Source organism: Musca autumnalis, unplaced genomic scaffold, assembly GCF_047663935.1.
Source record: "Musca autumnalis isolate F117 unplaced genomic scaffold, ASM4766393v1 scaffold_5, whole genome shotgun sequence".
NCBI lineage: Eukaryota > Metazoa > Arthropoda > Insecta > Diptera > Muscidae > Musca > Musca autumnalis.
The window spans coordinates 208,666,215-208,688,131 of NW_027412088.1; the positions used below are offsets into that span (position 1 = coordinate 208,666,215).

Genomic DNA, 21,917 nt, shown 5'->3' on the forward strand with positions numbered 1-21,917 from the left:
CAACCATTCACAAGTACGCCGTCATCATCATCATCGTCGACATCGTCTTCGTCGTATTTTGCATTCATAAACAAAAACAACAGAAAAAGTCCTTAACCTTAATTGAAAAACTAATCAAACTCTACAGCCAGCAATAAAACCATGAATCATTGTTAGACCTTGAAGTTGATTTTCTGTGCCATCCCTTCTCCCCTTGCACTTCTTGCTTCAGGTTCTGCTTAAAGTAACTTTGCCATTCGTTGCAGTGAAAGTGTTAAATTGAATATTTGCATGTGTCATTGAAATGCATTGTTTGCCAAATAGTAAGATGAAGGAGGAGGAGGGATACAAAGGAAAACAAATCGTGATAAATTTTAAACTTGCGTTTTTTTATTCCTCGTGCTCCAATTTTTCTTAGTTTTTTTCCCCCACTTTGTTTGCAATCTCAACTAAAGCAAGTTGTTTTGTCATTGTCACACCAGGCAGGCAGGCAGGATCAAGTGGGCGAATGGCAGGGTAAAGAAGAAATTGAAATTTAAGCTGCATGCAATCAACCATGACGGATGCAAAACTAACAGCTCTATATAAATATTGGAAACAAAATACTTTCATTTTCCCTGCTGCCCGCTCGAACCATTTGAATGTCTGACTGGCGTAAGAGCCAAAGTATTGCGTCTCAATTCTTAGTTAATTTGATCAGCTGTCTACAGTCTTGCTTTTGACACAAAACGGAAGGTGAAATTCAACACAACAATAACAACAAGAACAACTATAACAAAGGCAAAGCAAACTTTTTTCCAACTCAAGCTAACAACAATCATTTAACAAACTGCAAAACTTATAGATGACAAGTAACAGCAACAACAACAGCAGCAACTACAGAATCAAGTACTTCGATATCATCATCGGTTTGCCAATAGGCAAAACACCAAATAAACATGCCGTGGGGGGCCTTGTGTTTGGTGCCATGGCATATTGCCGATACACAGAAAACTAGGAACAGCTCAACATGCAACACAGCGCCGACAATACCACAGCAAACAAACAAAACCCTGTTTCCGTTATTTTTGCAGTTTTCATCATCACTATTGTCACAGGCACACGTTAAACTTTTCCATTGTGGCTTTCCAGCCCCTCCTTTCTCTCTTGTACAACTTACATGCATCCACCTGGGCGAACTCATTTGCCAAGGTAATGAAATTGTGTGGTAACAATTTCAATGCAATTGTTATATCCGTTTCCCCACTCCGGCTATTGTTTCCCCTGGACAAGCATTTTCAATTGTTCTTTTTTCCATTTTGTTTGTTTTTTCTTCCTTCCTATCCTTGCAATATGCGCTTCGTTTTTTCATGCCGCAGTTGACTGCCTCGTTCATGTTTTTGTCAAGTTCATTAATAGAAAATATTGTGAGTTTAAGCTGTGTTCTTCGCATTACCGTTTGTTTTTTGTGGTGTCCATAAACATCAAGTCGAGAAAAATGGAGACGAATTGAAATTGAAATGTAATGAACTGAAAATGAACTTTTACTTTCACTGAGTTATGAAAAAACGGCTCAGCATGAACAACTCAGTTCATTATCAATGTTAATTGCAATTTTTTTGATATTGAAAAATAAAAGTTGATCGAGCATTGTTTGTACCTGATAATGTAATATCCAAGGGTTTCAAGGTCGATAGAAAATTTATTTTGCAACAGTTCAATGTTGAGGACATTAACATTTTCAATTATGACAATAATAGTATAGGAAGAAAAAATGGACGGATAATAATAGGATTTCAGAATCGATTTAAACATTTGTCCAGTTCATATAACGATTCCTATGAAAATTGGTTATGAAACAAGTAAAAAGTACCAGTCGGCTTTGCCGACAGAGATATACCCTCAGCCTCTGTGGATTGAAATACTTTTTTTCCAAGACCCTTTACCACACAAAAATGTTGAACATTAGTGTGGGTGGTACCCCCAGGATCGGACAGATATGGCCCAAAATTTGAATATAAACTAAGATTCGACAATATTTAGAGATCCAAAGCTTGGATCAAATCGGTTGCTACGTCTATGAGATATCGCGCGTACCATTTTAGCGAATATTTTCGATCTTTTGTGGGGGAGGTACCGGAAGGTGTGGACCTATAAGCCCCACCTTCGAATTTCATCTAATACAGAAGAAATATTTCGATACCCAAAGTGTGGACAAACGTAGTATTCTAGTCACTACATATGGTGCCATAGGGGTTTTTTACAACTTTCGGGCTGTTTTCTCAAGAAGTATGGACTTGCTCCTGAAAAAACTTTTACTGTCGTAATTGAGCGAATGCAAGTTGCTTCAAAAAAATCAAAGTGATTCGAGACCAGGTCTAAAAGTGAATTTATCCAAAAAGAATACATCAGTCCCTCCCTTCAACAATTATCGTGCGCATATTATTTCCGAAGATTTTTGAATTTTTGTAAGGGGGGTTCCTGAAGGAGTGGACCGACATGGTTTATCTTCGAACTTAAACTATGTTTGGACAACATATTACGAAGGCCAAATTTTGGACCGAATTGGCAGATCCGTTCAATGTTTATCTTGCGCTCAACCACTACCCACGGTGTCATAGGAGTTTTTTTTGCACCTTTCAGGCTATTTTCTCAGGAAGTATGGACTTGCCCCTTATGAAACTTGTACCGTCGTATGGGGGACAGCGAATACAAGTTGTTACAACAAAAATCAAAGCGATTCGAGAGCAGGTCCTACACTGAACTTTTTCGAAATTTTGTGTGGGAGGTACCCGAAGGAGTGGACCGATTGAGTCCATATTTAAACTTCTTCTAAGTCTGGTAGAACTTTCACGATGTACAAAGTGTGGGCCAAATCGGTTACTCCATTCAAAAGTTATCGTGCGCACAAATTTTCCGAACATTTTCGAACTTTTGTGGGGGAGGTACCGGAAGGAGTGGACCGATATAACCCATCTTCGAACTTAAACTAACTTTGGGCAAAATATTACGAAAGCCAAATTTTGGACCAAATCGTCTCATCCGCTCGAGGTTATCGTGCGCACCAATCAGACAGACGGACGGACGGGCATGGCTGAATCAACTCCAAATTGTCTGAAACACATTTCGTCCAAACATACTCGGGGTCTAAAACCATTATTTCGATGAGGCACATTTTCCCGTATGAAAATGTATATACCCTCGTTAGCATAAATGTTGAGGGTATAAAAATGTACCGAATTACAAATGCAGTCGGTCTACACTTATCTATATGGGGGAAGCCGCTCACTGAATCTTCTGTGGTGCTTGTGAAATAACTTGTATATATACATACATGTGATTTATCAATTCAATTCAGAACCGGGAGCCACAGTAGTGCAGTATGTCTGTAATTTAATCCTTGACCAGAATGCATTCTTCGGGGGTGACAACTCTCTTCAATAAAATTCTAAAACCATTTTCCAAGTATTTCGACTATGAAAAACTTCCTTTTATGTGGAAGTCGCACTATGTTCGACCTGCAGTTGGGACTCGGCAATAGAAAATAGGTCCCATATCAATAAGCTGCACTTTTTTGATATGAGAGAAACCTCACCTTATCGGGGATGTTCCCTAGAACTAATTTATATTTATTTAATAATAATAATAATAATAATAATAATAATAATAATAATAATAATAATAATAATAATAATAATAAAATAAAAATTCATATCAATGAATGCACCCCGATTCATATTAGCTCAATGATATAGGACCTACTGTTTATCGCCGAGTCCGAACGGCGTGTCTTTAGACACCACTTTTGTAGAGAAGTTTTACATGGCTGAAATACTCAGGAAATGTCGCCAACACTACTGAGGGGTATTTTGCCACCGTTGAAAATGCTTGATGTTGACTGGCCGGGGAATCGAACCCACGACCTTCAGCGTGCAAGACGGGTGTGCATTGCACCATTTTCGTAAATTCTCAAACTAATTTTCTTTATTTCTCCCTTAAACATACCTTCTGCCAACTTTTCAACCTTATCAAGGTCGTTGTCATTGCTCTTGAGAAACAGCAGCTGCATTACTTTGCTGCATTTGCCTTGTTTAATTTCCAATATTTGATGCTATACAAACACAACCCAAATTCTCTTACGTAAACGAGCCAATATTAGCGCCCCAAAACATAGAATTTTGCCAAGAAGTTGTTATTTTGTCTGCAACACATGCTTGGCATATTTTCAAAATGGCAATAAATTTTCCTCAGCATCAAAATACATACGCTGCGAAGATAAGCTAGTTCTAAGAAATAAAAATCACATTTAAACAAATCTCAAATTCTGACAACAAAAAACTTTGTGATATGTTCAACATAATTTATGAATCATAAATTGCAATCGACTATATAAAAAAACACCTCCACACAACAACATTAAACACAACAATTTGGTAAAATTTATTAATTGGCATTTAAAATATTTACACATTCATTAATTAAGTCATATGTTACACATAAAGTTGCAAAGACAGTCAGGGAGGGAGGGGCTTGCTCATTTGATACCGACTACGACGACAGCCCGGTAATAAATTTGTGAAGATCATCTGTTTTTCTTTCTGCCGTTTATGATATGACATCTTAAAAAGCGTTTTATCATACCCTTCACACAAAAATTTCATAGCATTGTCAGGCCCAAAACACCCACCCACCACTCTTTGGTTATTGATGTTCAATGGAACTGGCAGAAAGTTTGTTGTGGACAGACAACATTTCATTGGAAAAACTGCTGAAAATTTCCATAAACATGCAAACTGCTACTCTGTGAGTACGAATGTGTATTTGGGTGACGGACTATGTGGCAATTTTGGAATATCTTCCGAAACTACTTCCAATGATATTGTATTGTTTTTTGTGTTTTGTTTTTTTCTTTGGATTGTTGTTCTACCAGAGAGCTACCATTGCAGTATAAATATTGCTTTAGTGCCACAGCTGTTGAACTTTTGGGGATAAGCATCGAGATATGGAGATAAAACATCATCAAAACGAGAATGAATTGCTTCTGGAGTGTTTTTATTTTTATTTCAGTTTTGTTTTTGTTGTTGCTATTTTTTCGAAGTAAAATTTATATGCATTTTTTTGCTTTCCTGAAAAAATGTAATAAATCAAATTAAAGATAGGCCAAAAACTTTTATTAAGGGCAGATGTTTAATGGATGGGAAATTCTTTAATGTTTTTCGTTTCAAATTCAAGAAATTTTTAAGACTTATTTAAAAAAGGAGAAGCTTTTAAGTTTATAAATGTTGAAAACGAAATTGCAATTAAAAACGAAAGAAAAACATTACAAAATCAGAAAATAGATTGAAATCAAAGTAAGAAACGAGGTTCATTAGGTTCTTTAGTCATCTAACAGATATATTCAATAATTTCTTAAATTGTTAAAAATAGGACAGATGAAATTCATGTCAGGATTCTAAATTGTTTCTATTTTCGACCATGAACTAGAGCTGGCAAACTATCGACAATCCGACTTTCGTTTCGATTGCCGTCGTAAACCAAAGGTTACGTCCTCTGTAATGTATGAGGTCTACTTATTTTCATAAATATTTCCCACAAACATCCAATAGGCCAAAGAGGACTTATCTGCATGAATTTAATCAACAAGTTTGTGTGAACTCCTCAATGACCTAATCTAACTAGTGTCCAAAAAATATGACAAATCATTATAAATTTTTTATATTTAACACATGTTTAATTATCACAATCTCTCTTCCCTAAAGAATCTCCAAGGGGTAGAACGCACAAACTTTACAGACATGTTTTCTTTAATGCCAAATTATTCAGTCAAGTGTCTTACTTATTTCCTTTTTTTTCAATCTCAGCAAATTGTACTAAAATAGTTTTAATGCAACAACGAGACAAACAAAAAAGCAGAAAACTACAAGGCACAGACCCCCTGTCAGACAATTGTGGCACAAGCACAGAGTCGATATAAATGACTACAAGGAGAGGGGAAGCACAAAACGTAAGGCAGATGCAACTCTATGACGCCATAATGGCATAAATGCAATTGAATCTTTTTTATCTGCGGTACAATGTCTGCATGGTTTTTTTAGCCCCCAAACCCTCTTTTATGGCATACGCAAACAGTGGCACGAGACAATTACCACTACACACACACATAAAGAAGAACATTGAAAAAATCAACAAAAAAAACTTCACAATTTTCTATTCTGATGCAATTTTTCTTCTCGGCAAAACTTTGCATTGCGTCTAAAATTTCCACTTAAGTAAAAACATTGTTTAAATAGGAAACACAGAAACGACGGAGACGCTCTGAACAAGAGATAGAGACCCCGAGACAGACAACCAAAGATGTGTTTGTTTTTTCCATTCCACTCTCCTGTAACGAATGCACAACGATTTTTTTATAATGAACGAAAAATGTTTGCTAAAATAAAATAATATTTGTCTTTAGAGGAAGGCTAAGGGAGCGAGCAAAAAAAAGCAACAACAAAGGTTAAAATACTTTCAAGTATTCTTTGGCCAAAGAGTTCAAACAAATGAAAAATGACTATAACAAATGATGGGGTGGTAGTAGTGAAGAGCAGGAAGTTAGGTCATTGTTACTGGCTTTTTTGTCATTGCATACTTTTAGGAAATGCAAAAGTTCACTTAGTTATGTGAATTGAGGGAAAAAGCAGTGGATAATGCAAAAACAAAACAAACAAATGTAAATAATTAATGAATAACTACTTACTGGGTTTCTATAATTAAAATTGTGTCAAAAACTATGTAAACAAAAGGGTGGAAGAAGCTGTAAAAAAGGGAGTTTGAAAAACAAATGAAGTAATGATTTGTTTTTTTTTTATATTCTAGAAAGAAATTAATTCATGAGCACACAATGCATATATGTATGTATTTCAGTCTGAATTCGCATTAGAAAGCTTAGTATGGTCTCAATTTGTTGGACTCTTGGTCTCTCAACACCTTCTTGCGAGATATAAAATTGTCTAATGTAAATCAAGTCGAAAGGAGTTAAGTGATGTGTGACTTAATTCTTGAATGAACATCATGTGCTGAACTTGGCAGTCAAAATTAGTGTGCAGATGCGGTATATATTTAAGAGGTCTTCTATCTGCAGATTATATCATATACTTTGCATACAGAACGGTCTTCTATTAGAGATGGATGCCTGTCACGATCGTGACACTTATAATATCTAAGAATTTTAGTAGGGACTAAGTACTAAACATTTAAGTTGCTTTTGTTTGGTGTCACCAGCGTGACACGCGCCCATCTCTCTCTTCTATGTACGGAAGTCGTCCTAATTGTCGTGTTTTGAGTACAAAATCTATTTAAAATGTTTTCAATCTATACGTAAGATATTTAATTGTATGTTACTACTACTTTAAAAGGTCTTCTGACTATTGAAGTCGTCCCAAGGCTTTCCTAAGTACTAAACACTTTAGTTGTTGTATAGTGTCACGATCGTGACAGGCGCCTGTATCTATCTTCTATGTCCTGATTGTCGTCTTTGGAGTGCAAAAGTCCTTTTAAGATGTGTTCAATCTACGTAAGATATTTTATTATATCTTCGCAAGTAGAAGACCTCTTAAAAATATCTTCTATCTACAGAAGTGGTGTTACAGAGTTCTTCCATTCGAAATAATCTTATATGGACCTTCTTTCTATTAGAACCCTCTTGTCTGATTCGTCTATGTGTATTCTCTACAGGAAATACTTCTTTAAAAGTTCTTCTGACTATTGAAGCCTTCCCAAAGGGCTTTCTATTAGAAAAGAATTCTTAAGGGGTCCTCTATCTAGCGAACTCCCCTTTGAAGAGACTTCTATCTACTGAAGACTTCTCATATGTATATTAGAACTCATTTTTGACCTTTAGAGGGTGTTAAATTCTATAAAGATTTATAAAAATGAATTTTCTATCTATATTTGATACATATAATACCTCTTAAGGGGGACTAATAACTATACAAGTCATCCCAAAGAAACTTTTATAAAAAAAGGATTCTTAAGCGGCTCTTCGAACTCCACAGAAGTCATCTGAGTTGCTCTTCAATCTTTAAAAATATTTTGTTCCTATAGAATACCTATTCTATTTTTAGGATATCTCTTACATGAGTATTCTATATTTAGAAGTCCTTATAAATGGTACTCTATATAGTAGTCTTCTTGAAGGAGTATTCTATGTATAAAATCTTTCTACCCAAGATGGCCTTCTATTTTAAGAAGGTAAGGCCTTAATGTTCTGCTTAAAGAATTCCTCTTAGAAGCCTCTTCTATCCACAGAAGGCCTCTAAAGATGTTCTTTATATAGATAATATACTATAGGGGGATTTTATATACTGAAGTTTTCTACAGATTATCTTTGATATTGTTTATTATATGCGCCATCTATATATCAATTTTAATATTATCGTTGTCAACATAGTGTGTGCAGGATAAATAAAGAAACATACTTTAAGGCGGAATCTTAATTTAATCAGCTGCATGAATTATATTTAAACGAAAAGAAAGACAAAAAAATGAAAAACTCATAACTCGAAATTAGCTTATAAGATAGTTCACCGTGTACCACGGAGTAGGAAACCTTATTTTAATGATCTGACAGATACGCGAAAAAGTGTTTCATGTTTCTTGAGAAAATCACAAAAATTTCAAAAATGTTCTACTTTTAAAATCTTGATGTTTATTAAATGACTTGGATATGCTTAACATAAAATATAATTTTCGTTTCTTTACGCAAAATGAAAAATAAAACATCTTATTAAAAATTGCCTATTGAAACAATTATACTGTGAACCGAAATTTTGGGGGGTGGAAAAATCCTATTGGAGATGAAAGCCCTTGGTGAGTATATACAGAACCCCGAAGGACAGATTCGCCGTGAGTCGAACTTTCGCGATATGGCGTGATGAATATTTGACTGGAGACCCTAAAAGCCATCTGGAATCAGCGTTATATCTTTGTTCGCTGTTGTTTAAGCTTATATTTAAGATGACATGTCTTCAGTCAAATCAAATGAGAATTTTTTTGTAGAACATTTCGACTTTCTAACTCGCTTCCTTTAATGTCCTTTTCGTCCTTTATTTCAAGAACCGCAATAAAAGTGGCACAAGATGACATTTTTCAGCTTCGGAATATTCTACAAAAATGTCGCTCGGAAGATTTTAGGTACGGTTCCCAAAGACATAAAATCGATAAAATCATGTTTAAGCGGTCGTTTTTCACTTTTACCCCAATCTTGCTCAGACAGCCCTATATCTATTTATTTCAATACATTATTGTTAACCTATTGATGATCTAGAATTCTCGGAGTCATTAAAACAGTTGTATCTTGTTTTGCTAAGCACGTTAATTTCATTATTTTTTGGAATAAATATCAGGATATCCGAATTATGGAACCGGTTATTCTGATATTAAAACCGAATTTTTATCCGGTATTTATGAACCGAATAACCGTATATGTATATCATTAGAAAGCTATTAAAATTGTCCAATAGATATGAGTAATATGCATTAGACGTTTTAAGCGGTTATGGTGCTGGAACAAAAAAACCGTATTTTTGAACCGTTTCTTAACGTTTGTGAGGATACATTTCTGTGCGTGAAAAAAATTATGATCATGACCTGGGGGGTGGAAAATTCTTTTTGGAGGTGACCCATTATTGCAGGCGTAAAAAGTTACGTAACTGAATTTCAAGTGGGTTTAGGGTGCTACTGGGACAGTATGTGCTATGTCGGCGTAAGATTATTTTCGTGATATGCCCTAGCCAAATCGGCTGAGGATTTTTTTGTTTTAATATTTTAACCCTGAAATTGTATCTTTCCTTTTCTTTAAAGTATATGTTTATACCTTCTTCAACAAAAAGAGCAGGATAAGAGTAAGACAGTAAATGTTCTACAGAAATCGTCTTAAAACGATTTGACTTAGCACATACTGTCCCAGTAGCACCCTAAACCCATTTGAAATTCAGTTACGTAACTTTTTACGCTTGCAATAATGGGTCACCATCCCAGAATTCAACCCGCCATAACACAAAGGTTCGACTCACGGCGGATCTGCCCTTCAGGGTTCTGTATGTCCACACAAAGGGCTTTCACCTCCAAAAAGAATTTTCCACCCCCCAGGTCATAATCATAATTTTTTTCACGCACAGAAATGTATCCTCACAAACGTTAATAAACGGTTCAAAAATACGGTTTTTTTGTTCCAGCACCATAACCGCTTAAAACGTCTAATGCATATTACTCATATCTATTGGACAATTTTAATAGCTTTCTAATGATATACATATACGGTTATTCGGTTCATAAAAACCGGATAAAAATTCGATTTTAATATCAGAATAACCGGTTCCATAATTCGGATATCCGGATATTTATTTCAAAAAATAATGAAATTAACGTGCTTAGCAAAACAAGATACAACTGTTTTAATGACTCCGAGAATTCTAGATCATCAATAGGTTAACAATAATGTATTGAAATAAATAGATATAGGGCTGTCTGAGCAAGATTCGGGTAAAAGTGAAAAACGACCGCTTAAACATGATTTTATCGATTTTATGTCTTTGGGAACCGTACCTAAAATCTTCCGAGCGACATTTTTGTAGAATATTCCGAAGCTGAAAAATGTCATCTTGTGCCACTTTTATTGCGGTTCTTGAAATAAAGGACGAAAAGGACATTGAAGGAAGCGAGTTAGAAGGTCGAAATGTTCTACGAAAAAATCCTCATTTGATTCGACTGAAGACATGTCATCTTAAATATAAGCTTAAACAACAGCGAACAAAGATATAACGCTGATTCCAGATGTCTTTTAGGGTCTCCAGCAAAATATTCATCACGCCATATCGCGAAAGTTCGACTCACGGCGAATCTGTCCTTCGGGGTTCTGTGTATACTCACCAAGGGCTTTCATCTCCAATAGGAATTTTCCACCCCCCAGACTTTGAGCTCCATTTTGTTGCACAGTGTTATTAATGTCTAGACCTTAATAACCAAAAACAAAAAAAAACGCCCACTACAAAATTCTTCACATCAATATTAAACAATTATCAAATACTCGAAATGCCTTCTTTAAATTGTATTCATTATATTATAAACGAACAATAAAATATAATTGATAATATCAATGCAATTTAAGATTTATAAATAAATTCAATTTAAAATTAATCTTCACAAGTATACAAACAATATCTAGAATGTGGAGTCAAGTTGCTAGAATCGCAGACAGAAATAAGTTCAAATATCTTAAAAAAATATTTTTTGGCCCGATTTACATATCGAATAAGTTTTCTTTGGTCGGTCGTTCACCTTTAAAAGCCAAAAAGTCACATAAAGCTTTAAAGCATATTTTCAGGCCTCATGTCATAAAACTCTCTATAATGTCTATTTTTAGGCTGCATGTCTTTCTAAATTATGTCTTCTTTGTTGTTTTAATGACTTTTGTGAGACTTTTTTATTACCTTGTCCTCGACATTCAACTTGCTTCTTAACATGTTTTAATTTGTAGTCATTTTTTCTGCAAACGACCTAGCTCCAATAAAACATATAAAACAAACAATTCCCTCTTTGCTGCTGCTGCTGGCGGCAATGAACTGAAAGAACAAAAACAAAACATTAAATGTATTTTTGATTAGCTTTTAACTTTATCTGCATTGAAGTTCATTATTTTGCTGGCAAAAATCAATAACTTTATTCCTAGCAAATGCTTTGAGCTTAGCAAGCCGCTGGGTGGCATGAACTGCGAATTTGGAATAGAGGAAGGGCCATCATTGAATGTGGCATGTAAAATAGCATGGCAAGTTTTTCTTAAATATTTTGTTTTTTTTTCAAATTTCTAAAGTTATGTTTGCTTTCAAATACATTGGAAACCTAGCACACATTTGGCAGGGATATTATATTTTCGCTACAATATGTAAAACATAGGCAACATTATCTATAGTGTCTAATTTAACATGTATCAACTCCTTTTAAATTCTTTAAAACATACATTAAGGCGCCTTATTTAAGTGTCCCATTTTATAGCATCGTTTATTCCCTTACATTAGTGCGACGACGCCTATCCATTTTATATTCCTTAATTAAATCTTTATTTCTCTTTTGTGTCTTTTCATTTCAGGCTCATGTGTTGACTTACACACAGAGAATGTGTAATTCTTCTCCTATGGTAGCTGCCTATTTGCCTCGCAACAACTATCTACCGAAAGCATTTAATTAGTTGTTAACTATTCTCAAAAGGTTTTACTACCTTTTGTCGTTGTTGTTGTTGCTGTTGTTAGCACAAAAACGTTCGACAAACGACATTTCACCATTAAACGCAAACGACAGACAGCATCAGTAGCAGCCTCAGCGCCAAACCACAATGAAATATTTACACCGAATTACACATGTAAGATGGCGTTTGACATCATCGTCGTCCAGATCTACAAGCACCTTATCCTCACTCTTTAGTATACCTTGGCTACACTTAAGCTCATTACTTCTAATCCTGCTTAGTTATCACCAACATACTCAAGCGTTTTGCCCCTCAAAATGCCAATGTTTGGGTGGTGATGCCAACAGTAAGGCGTTCTGTGTGAATGCCGAACTGGAAGATGTGCCAATACAATTGAATCCCGAGACCAAATACATAAATTTAACCCTCAATAAAATACGCACCATTCAATTTACCCTGCCATTCTATATGAAGTTGGAAATATTGGATTTATCGCGTAACATAATCGAAACATTGGGTTCGAAGAATTTCGAATATCAAACGGAAATGCGTACCCTAAATCTAAGTCACAATTCTGTGAGTTCGCTGCAAAAGGATGCCTTTAAGGGTTTGAGTAATTTATTGGTATTGGATTTAAGTTATAATCGCATTGATATTGTCGATCACACGGCCATGAATGATCTCACATCTTTGGTAGAACTGGATTTGACCAATAATAATATCATGAGCCTGGAGGATAATACTTTCCGTAACTTAATGTCCCTGGATATATTGATATTTAAAAATAACCAATTACTTGATATACCAGCCAATAATCTAAGGCATTTACAATCGCTCAAGTCGTTGGATTTATCGGATAATTTGGTGGAATATATACGCAATGATAGCTTTGAGGGGTTACGAGAGCTGGTCACACTGACGGTGAGAGGCAATGTGATAAGTGAATTGGATCTGAGTGCATTTGAGGGTTTAATAACCCTTAAACATATGGATATAGCCAACAACAATTTAACGGTAAGTTTATAATGTTTTATAACAGTAGAAAGGTAAATAGTATTGGCCTTTTGTTTGAACTGTTTATGCTCGGGTGTATTGTCTTAGCACAAGTTCTCTTTGGCAGCAGACATTTTTCATAAAAAAATATTTGAAAAATTACAAAACCAACAACAGCCAAAAAGTCTCTCAGGCTAAAAGTTATAAACTAAAAGTAGTCAACAAATAAAAATCCAAAAATATCTTTTCAACTTTATAGACAAACATACCTTTGCAACTTTAAGTATGTATAGATACAACAAATTCTTTTTAAGGATACAATAAACAGGTATTTGCCTAAATGTATACCATATAAATACATATTTCAAGAGTATGTAGCATCTTCAGCATATGAGCGTGTGGATGTGTTGAATGTGTTTACTGTCTATAGGTAGATATTAGTATATTAGGGTGGTTAAAATATATGTTATACTATGTCCGCATCTTTGATAGCGGAAGACAGGAAATTATAACAAGTAAGAACGGCGTTAAGTTCGGCCGGGCCGAACTTGTTATACCCTTCACCACGAATTGTAATGCAGTAAAATGGAACAATTAGTTTCCTTTTGTTTATGAAGAAGACTAAATACCAAATTTCAGCCAATTCCATAAAACAATGTGGCTAATCTTCAGCGGGTATCGTTCTATGGGGGCTATATGAAAACGTCGATCTATACCGACGAATTTTTGACGGAAAGTTTTTTGACTCAAAGAAGGCTAAATACCAAATTTCTGATAATGTGACTAAAACCTTCAAAATACTGAAAATCATGAGGTACGCTTCCATGGCGGATATAGGAAAACGTAGACCTATACTGATAATTAACTTCTGGAATATAACCCCATGGAATACTAAATAACATATTTCAGTCATTGCGGAAGGTGTCGTTCTAGGGGGGCTATATCGAAACGTGGAGCTATACCGGGGAATTGCAGTATTTGTGGCCACAACCTTCAAAATAGCGAAAATCGAGATGTACCGTTATAAAAGGGAAATAGGAAGGCGCGGACCTATTAATAAAATTTCAGGTGGAAAATATTGTACCCCCAACGAAGACTTAATACCAAATTTCAGCCATTTCGGTGGATTATTGTGGCCACAACCTTCAAAATACCGAAAATCGGGTGGTACCGTCCTATGAGGGTTATACGAAGGCGTGGACCTATACCGACAAAATTCTGGGGAAAGGTTTTATACCCCCCACGAAGACTAAGTACCAAATTTCAGCCAGTTAGGTGTGATAATGAAGCTAAAACCTTCAAAATACCGAAAATCGGGTGGTACCGTTCAAAGGGGGCTATATCAAAACGTGGACCGATATAGCCCATTTGCAATACCAAACATCCTAGGAGCAAGAGAAACTTCTATAACAAATTACAAGGCTCTATTTTAAAAATTACGAGAAATGTTGAGGCCACAACCTTCACAATACCGAAAATCAGGAGCTACCGTCCTATGGGGGCTATACGAAGGCGTGGACCTGTACCGACAAAATTCTGGGGAAAGGTTTTATACACCCAACGAAGATAAGTACCAAATTTCAGCCAGTTCGGTGTGATAATGAAGCTAAAACCTTCAAAATACCGAAAATCGGGTGGTACCGTTCTATGGGGCTATATCAAAACGTAGACCGATATAGCCCATTTGCAATACCAAACATCCTAGGAGTAATAGAAACCTTAATTAAGAATTATACATTATAGTCCCGGAGCCAACACGAGAACATATTTAAATTTAGTTTTAACACAATCAACATTATATGGAAAAGCATGGAGCTGAACTTAACACACAGGACATTAGAACTAAACACTATAGTTTTAAGGACCCACTGGAACATCGTTCAAAATTGTACATGTATAGGTTAAAAAGGAAAAGATTCAATAAAATTTTAATTGAAATGAAACTGAATAGCAATTATAGAAAATTTCAAGACAAATGAAAAAATCAAAAATTTTTGTAATTTTTTACCCTTCCAGGATGATTTGCCTAGACGTTAATAAAGCGTCATTCAGTCACCACTCAACTCTTTTATAAATATAGATTTGTTGTAATATTTAGTTCTGTGGTAATACATTTGTTAGGGGTTTCTATTATGGGATAGAAAAACAATATACATACATGTATTTGATTGCTGCAACAAAATTTATTTTCGAAATTTTGGCTTTTAGGGCAAGATCATTTTTAATGATTTTTTATTAATTTTCTCGTTTAGAGTTAAGCTTGATGACCGGAAATCATTTGCAAGTGAAAGAGGAAAGCCAAGGACTCGAACCCACATAGTCACCAAATTACGTTACCTGGTTTCACTGGTGGTAAAGCAGATCTTCGGACGTATAGACTATGTAGTGTCTTCTCTGTCCTAGAACTTTTTGTTTTTCAAATGCAAATGTGTTTTATACATTTACGCGGATATTTGGCTGCTGAAATGTATTTTCTTCACGACAAACGCTTTTTTGCGCTGCCTTTTTTTTGCTTTATTTTATACTCTACTCTAATATATCTGAAAACATGTTTCATATATGTATATGGTCATTGTATACGTAGCTTCAAAGAATTTTTAAAGATATTTTAAGTAGTTTCCTGTTCAACATGCCACTTCTATACAGCCAAGCACACAAACTTCTTTAGGAATATTATTCCAATACACAAACCTGCAAACATTCGGACATCCACATATACTTAGATTCCTCTGCACATATATACTGGTAACAATGACAATAAATTCTACACTTTTGTTGGGGCCAAAGGACATAACAATGTACAGGTTGTCCTGCTGTTTTATAACCAATGTTCATAACAACCAACCAAACCATTCATATAAGCCATGGAGCCATAATATGTTTGTGGTTAGAGAATTTTGTGTCTAACACATTTCTGATGACAAACAGAAAGACAGACACAGTTAAGTTTAAAAGAAACCGGTGAGTGGTAATCTACAATAGGATGTAGTTAAGAATAAATTGAAAGAATAGAGTTTTAGAGCTATGCTGTTGTATTTATATTGCAGAAAATACTTAAAGACTGCTATAATCGGTGTTTACGAATTTTAAGGAAGACATATTGAAGTGATCGAGAGGAGTATTAGGAAATTCTTCCTAGAGTTATGATGGTTATAGGTAATGAGTGTAATCATATAAGGTCGTCTGTATTTCAAATTTAATATTATTAGAGAAAGGTTATAACGCCATCTATATTTCAAATTTAATTTAATAAGAGAAAATGTCTAAGGAAAATTATCCATGAGCATACATCCAGGCGGAATATTGAAATAATTCCCTTAATATAATGGGAGTGATTTTCTAAGAATGATTAGTCATGATCATACTTCTAGGCGGAATAATTATAATTTCATCTGAGACACTCAGTTTCAGGGTTATCGGCTTCAAACCTTCAAATAGTTGGAAATTCAGTTGTATTAACTACACATTAATTTACAAGTAAACTTAAATGAAGGACCAGTCAAAGTTGCTCTTTTCCGCTATTATTACATTGATTTAGTAAACTCGATGTAACTCATTTTCAAGCTACATCTCAAAACATGCTTAATCATTATTGATAATTTGTTTCTGAAATATTGCTTAGAGAGTTTTTTATTTGATTTTCCTTAATACCTTACAAGGGCAATTTAAAATTCGTTTATTGCCAATGAATATTTTCTTTACCCTATTAAAAAATAAACAATTTCCTATGAAAAATTGTCATTGTGGTATTCATACTCAAAAATGGAAAACTCAACAATATGAAACCGCTCCCTCAATTTTATGCCACAAAAGAAAACCTCATTCAAAAATGAATATTAAATTTTTTTAAGTAACAATTTTCACACTTTGTGCTGTGTATCCTTTTTATTTAAATACTTCTTTCAACACTTCATCTGCCACAACAGACAAACAACAGCAACTAGAAATAACAAATAGGACTTTATTAAATTTCTTTCTCACAAAAGAACTCCTTTTATTATTTGTGGTCTTTAAATTTTGTATATCAAAGAAAAAATGAGGTTAGAAAAACGTCTATCATCCAAGAGGAATTTTATTTTAAAAATTGTGTTCTAGTTTTGCAAAAAAAAAAAACACGATTTCTCTGGAAAATATGAAATACTATGTGTGTGGTTATGAAAAGCAAGCATGTATGATATACAAACATACAATTTGTGTTGTGGCATACAACTACAACTGCATTTATAAACTCGTAAATGAAAATCATTTTTAGTTTTGCATTTAACTCTTTTCCATTTGACTATTTTTTGGGTTGGTTTTTATTGTGTATTTGTGAAATATGCAATAATTCATTTATTGAATGTATAGAGTTATTTATGCTCCAATTAAGTTTGCATTGCAGTTTCTGTAGTTCGGCATATAGCATCAATGAAAACTGAAATTAAATGTGTACCGTAGTTCCAAAGTTGCACTTCTATCTAAATTGTTGAAATTTTTGGCTTCAAACTCGAATAAATGTTAGTTATTTAGTATTGAAAATGTAATAAAATTCCATGTTTGTAGATAAATGCATGTGCCCCTAAAAGTATGTATACATTTGTTCTCTTTAAAGAAGGGGAAAATTTATAATTGATCTAGTGAAAGGGAGAAAATAAGTGTTGACTAGTAGTAGTTTACCAATCATTTAAGCTTAGTTCAATTTGTGGCTTCTAGGATCCTGAACATAAAATTCACTAATATTCTTGTAACGCCATCTATATGTCAAAAATAATGTTGGCATTATTCAACTTATTATAGAATGAAAAATTGATTAGCATATCACTAGGCAGAATGTTTGAATGAATTCCGCACTACCTTCGTCGCGTGTAGATTTGAACTTGATATATGATTATTGTTGTAAAATGGGGAAATAAGGAGTGATTTTCCAAAATATGTAGAGTAAATGTCAAGATCATAGCTTCAATAGTTGTATCTGGACGCTGTTGTTTAGTCACTCATTACCTTATTCCCATATATACTTATACAATTCAAGTTCAAAGATCGGTATGTGCCCTATTTTATGGCTATTTAATTAGTCCATGTAAACGTATTATGTGTTAGTGGAGCGTTTTCACTTATTTCAGTAGGAAAAAAAAATAATAAACCGACTTTGAAATCCTTTTAACACTTTTATTACTTTTGTTGATGAAGTGATTAAATATAATTTACTTTAACTTAATAAACCCCTTCATTGTTTTGTGTTTTTTTCTCCCACTTTTGAGTTAGTCAACAAGAAGGACCTGTAAATGACTTTGCCAACAATGAAATATGATGTTTCTGAAAAAAAAACAAGAGAAACCATTCGAAAAAATACGACGTGTTTAAAAAGGGAAACTTTGTTGTTGATTATTTTGTTAGCTGACATTCCATAGCGTCCTGAAAAACGTGACCTTTTTATAACCACAGGAAAATGTTGGTTGCCAAAAAAACAAGAAAGAACACCATGCAGGAAAGCGGACAACACAAAAACACACCACCACCAACCATCACGTAACAAAATATAAAAATATACGAAATCCCTGACCATACCATTGGCTAGTCATTGTGAAAGTCCTTTTCTCTCTCTCTCATCAACGTCCCAGTGACCGTAAAATATTGTTTTGTACTTAATAATATTTTACAACTTGAGATATGGTCAAAAAACCTTAATATTTTTTTTGGGGGGTGTGTGGGTTTTGGTTGGGCAAAGGAAACGGAAATGTATGTTAGGTGTTTCCTTTAACCAACTACTAAGCAATACTTGCTTACAGCACCAAACAATACCATAAAACAAAAGCTTCAATCCACCTCCATTTAAGGGAGTTGGGGAAACGTCTGGTGGTTGGTAATAAAATCAATCTTTTTAAAGCAAATTGTGTTGCCAGTTAGCAGGCACTGTATAGAACTTAGTAAAGCAAACAAACTAAAACTATTTGGCTATAAAAAAACCTATATAACACCACATAACTGTAACTACTGAAAGTGGCTGAATGAAAGAAAAACAGCGACTAACACTTTGGCTTTTTTGACGGGGTTTTTTGTCTGTTTGGATTTACGTTACCCTAAACAGCCACCTGAGGGAGCTTTTTTTGGCTTTATACACAGATACATATATATACATTTACTATGAAAATAAGGTTAGTCTAAGGAACAGGAAGTGCTAGTAGTAGCAGTAAAAGCAAAAAAACAATGAATGTCACACGAAACCCTTAGACGACTATGAAAAATTTGTAGCTGAAAAACGTGCCACTGGATCGCGATAACGCCATAAACAATACGTGCCGTTGAATAATATTTGAAAATGAAATTTGAGAAATTGGAAAATGCAATGAAAAAAAGGATAAACAACCAACACAACATAATAAAGGTTGACACAGCAGTCGTTTAGCCTTTGAAGGACAAACAATTATGATGTTGTCGGTAATAAGCTTGAACTTGACAATATGTTTTCTTTTAAAATGGGGTATAGAGAAAGAAAAACAACAGGCAAATAATTTTAAGACTGGCTCAAGATTCTTAATTATCTAAATCCTTGTTATTTGAGACTATTAAAATGAAACTGTTCATCATTTTTGCCCACGTTTTGTGATTATTTAAAAATTTAATTAAAACCATATTCTTATTTATTCGCCCTGAATCGCATTAATTTGAAATTTTTTATTTTGTTTTTCTTCCTTTTTTAGATGGTACCCACCCAACAACTTTCGAAACTCTCCAATTTAACACACCTAACATTGAGCGGAAATCGTTTTACACATCTACCGGCTGTGGCTTTCCTAAATTTGTTTCATCTACGTGAATTGCATTTGAATCGTTTGGATTTTCTGCAACGCATTGATTCGAGGTAAGTTTGAGATTTATTCATGATATAACCACCGTTCATTCCCCCACCGTCAACCATCATCGTACTTTGATGCAATTTTTTCGATTAACGACCGCACTTAAATATGAAAAATATCCACTTAAAAAACTATTACGAATTTCCATCCATTAATGAATGCTAATGACACACACGCACACACACAATGTAAATTGGAAAATGTTTTTCTTTTAGGTTTTTTTTTTGATTGCAGCTTTTCGAAGCGCTATATTTTCTCAAATTATCCAACCATTAAAATAAACATTATGTGTGTAATAATGCATATATAAAACGATATGTTACATTAACGTGGTAGGATAATAAGGATACACTCGAGGAAAATTTTGAAGATTAAATTACTTTTTATTCAAATTTTGAATTTTGTTGGCTTAATTTAAAGATCATTGATATTGTACAATAATCTTCAACGTCATCTACATGTCAAATTTTACATTGTTATTAGGGTGAAGATTTTTTTACAACCTCGTATTCCTTGTGTCAAATTTTTATGAGTTTTTATTTCAGAGATTCACTTTTGCAGTTTTGTTGAGATGAGTATTTCTTTAATATTGTATGGTAATGCAGCATAATCTCAGTTTTGTTGTTTTTAAGGTTTTAAAAACACAAGTTTTTAAAGTGGAAAGTAGTTAAATTGATTTACTTTCGAGAAAGGCGGAGAAGACAATAGTTTCGGTATTCGCCACAGGACCTCATCAGTTCTCTTAGTTCTTTGTATTGATACAAAGATATCTTCCCCAATTTTATGACCACCCTAGCACAAGACTATCAGGGCAATCATGAATATTTCCCTCGGAAATTTTCGCACGGAAAATAATTTTAAAAAGAGAAATTCTTTTAAAATCAATATTAAAAAACGTTGAAAACTACTAGAATCACTTAATTATGGAATATTCTCGCCGAATCGACAAAAATGTTCCCTGGGAAAAGGGAACAAATTTATCATGAAAATTGTATTCATGATTACCCCGTATATGTGACTGATGAATTCAAACTTGTTGTTTTTGAAATCTTAAAAACAGCAAAACTGAGATTAAGCTGCTTTACCCTACAATAATAAAGTTTTTTTTCGAGATACTGGTACGAATGTAATTGAAAGGTTTAAATTAGTTTAGATGAATTTCCGTTAATTTGGAAAATTGAATTGTAACGTAAATTTTTATTACGCGGTTACTTTATACAAGGTGGCGCAAAAGTAATCTTCCGAAGTTTTTTGGCTGGAATTTAAAAAAAAAAATTAAAAACCTTGATTTTTCTTGTAGATTATTTTTATTTGGTCTTTTAATTTTTTTTACATCAAGTCAAAAATATGATATCAGATAAATGGCCGCCGCCACAGTTTATTGTCATTTGAGCCCTTTTTATGGCATTTTACATCACTTTGGCCAAAACTTCCGGCGATAGGTCCTAACTTTCTTGGAGGATATTGTCTTTAAGAGCTGAAAGAGTCTGAGGCTTGTTGACATAAACCCGCGACTTCAAAAAGCCCCACAAAAAGAAGTCTGGAGCGCCTCATCACTCATGATTATTTTTGATGAAAATCATCTTCCTCTTGGTGGTGATTAAGGATGGATTAATTGTATGTTAGACGCGATTGGCGGTCAGCATTTAACAGCTGATGCACCGTCTGGACTTTGTACGGAAACGTCTTCAAATATTGTACCAAATTTGCGTGGCACGTCGTCTGGTCTATGTCGACGGCGCTTCCGTGACATCCTCGGCTACAGCAGCAATATTCTCTGCAGAACGGATACTCCGGGATCTGCCATGCCTAGCAGCATCTCGTGTTGTGCCAGTCTCTTCGAAGCGAGCGGCTAAACGTCTGCGACGAAATTCACGTTGTGCCAAAATCACCGACCGATTATTGGT

The 21,917-nt window shown here is 34.4% G+C and overlaps 1 protein-coding gene across 5 annotated transcripts in view; it reads left to right on the forward strand.

The window, feature by feature from the left end:
- The window catches only part of Fili (Fish-lips), a 157,964-nt gene that overhangs the window by 117,898 nt on the left and 18,149 nt on the right, over window positions 1–21,917 (forward strand). For all 5 annotated transcript variants that reach the window (XM_073988717.1, XM_073988716.1, XM_073988718.1 and 2 more), the window contains 2 exons: window positions 12,086–13,195; window positions 19,855–20,015. In XM_073988717.1, the coding sequence (XP_073844818.1) occupies window positions 12,329–13,195; window positions 19,855–20,015 (1,028 nt within the window). In that variant the 5' untranslated portion in view covers window positions 12,086–12,328. The remainder of the gene's footprint in view (window positions 1–12,085; window positions 13,196–19,854; window positions 20,016–21,917) is intronic.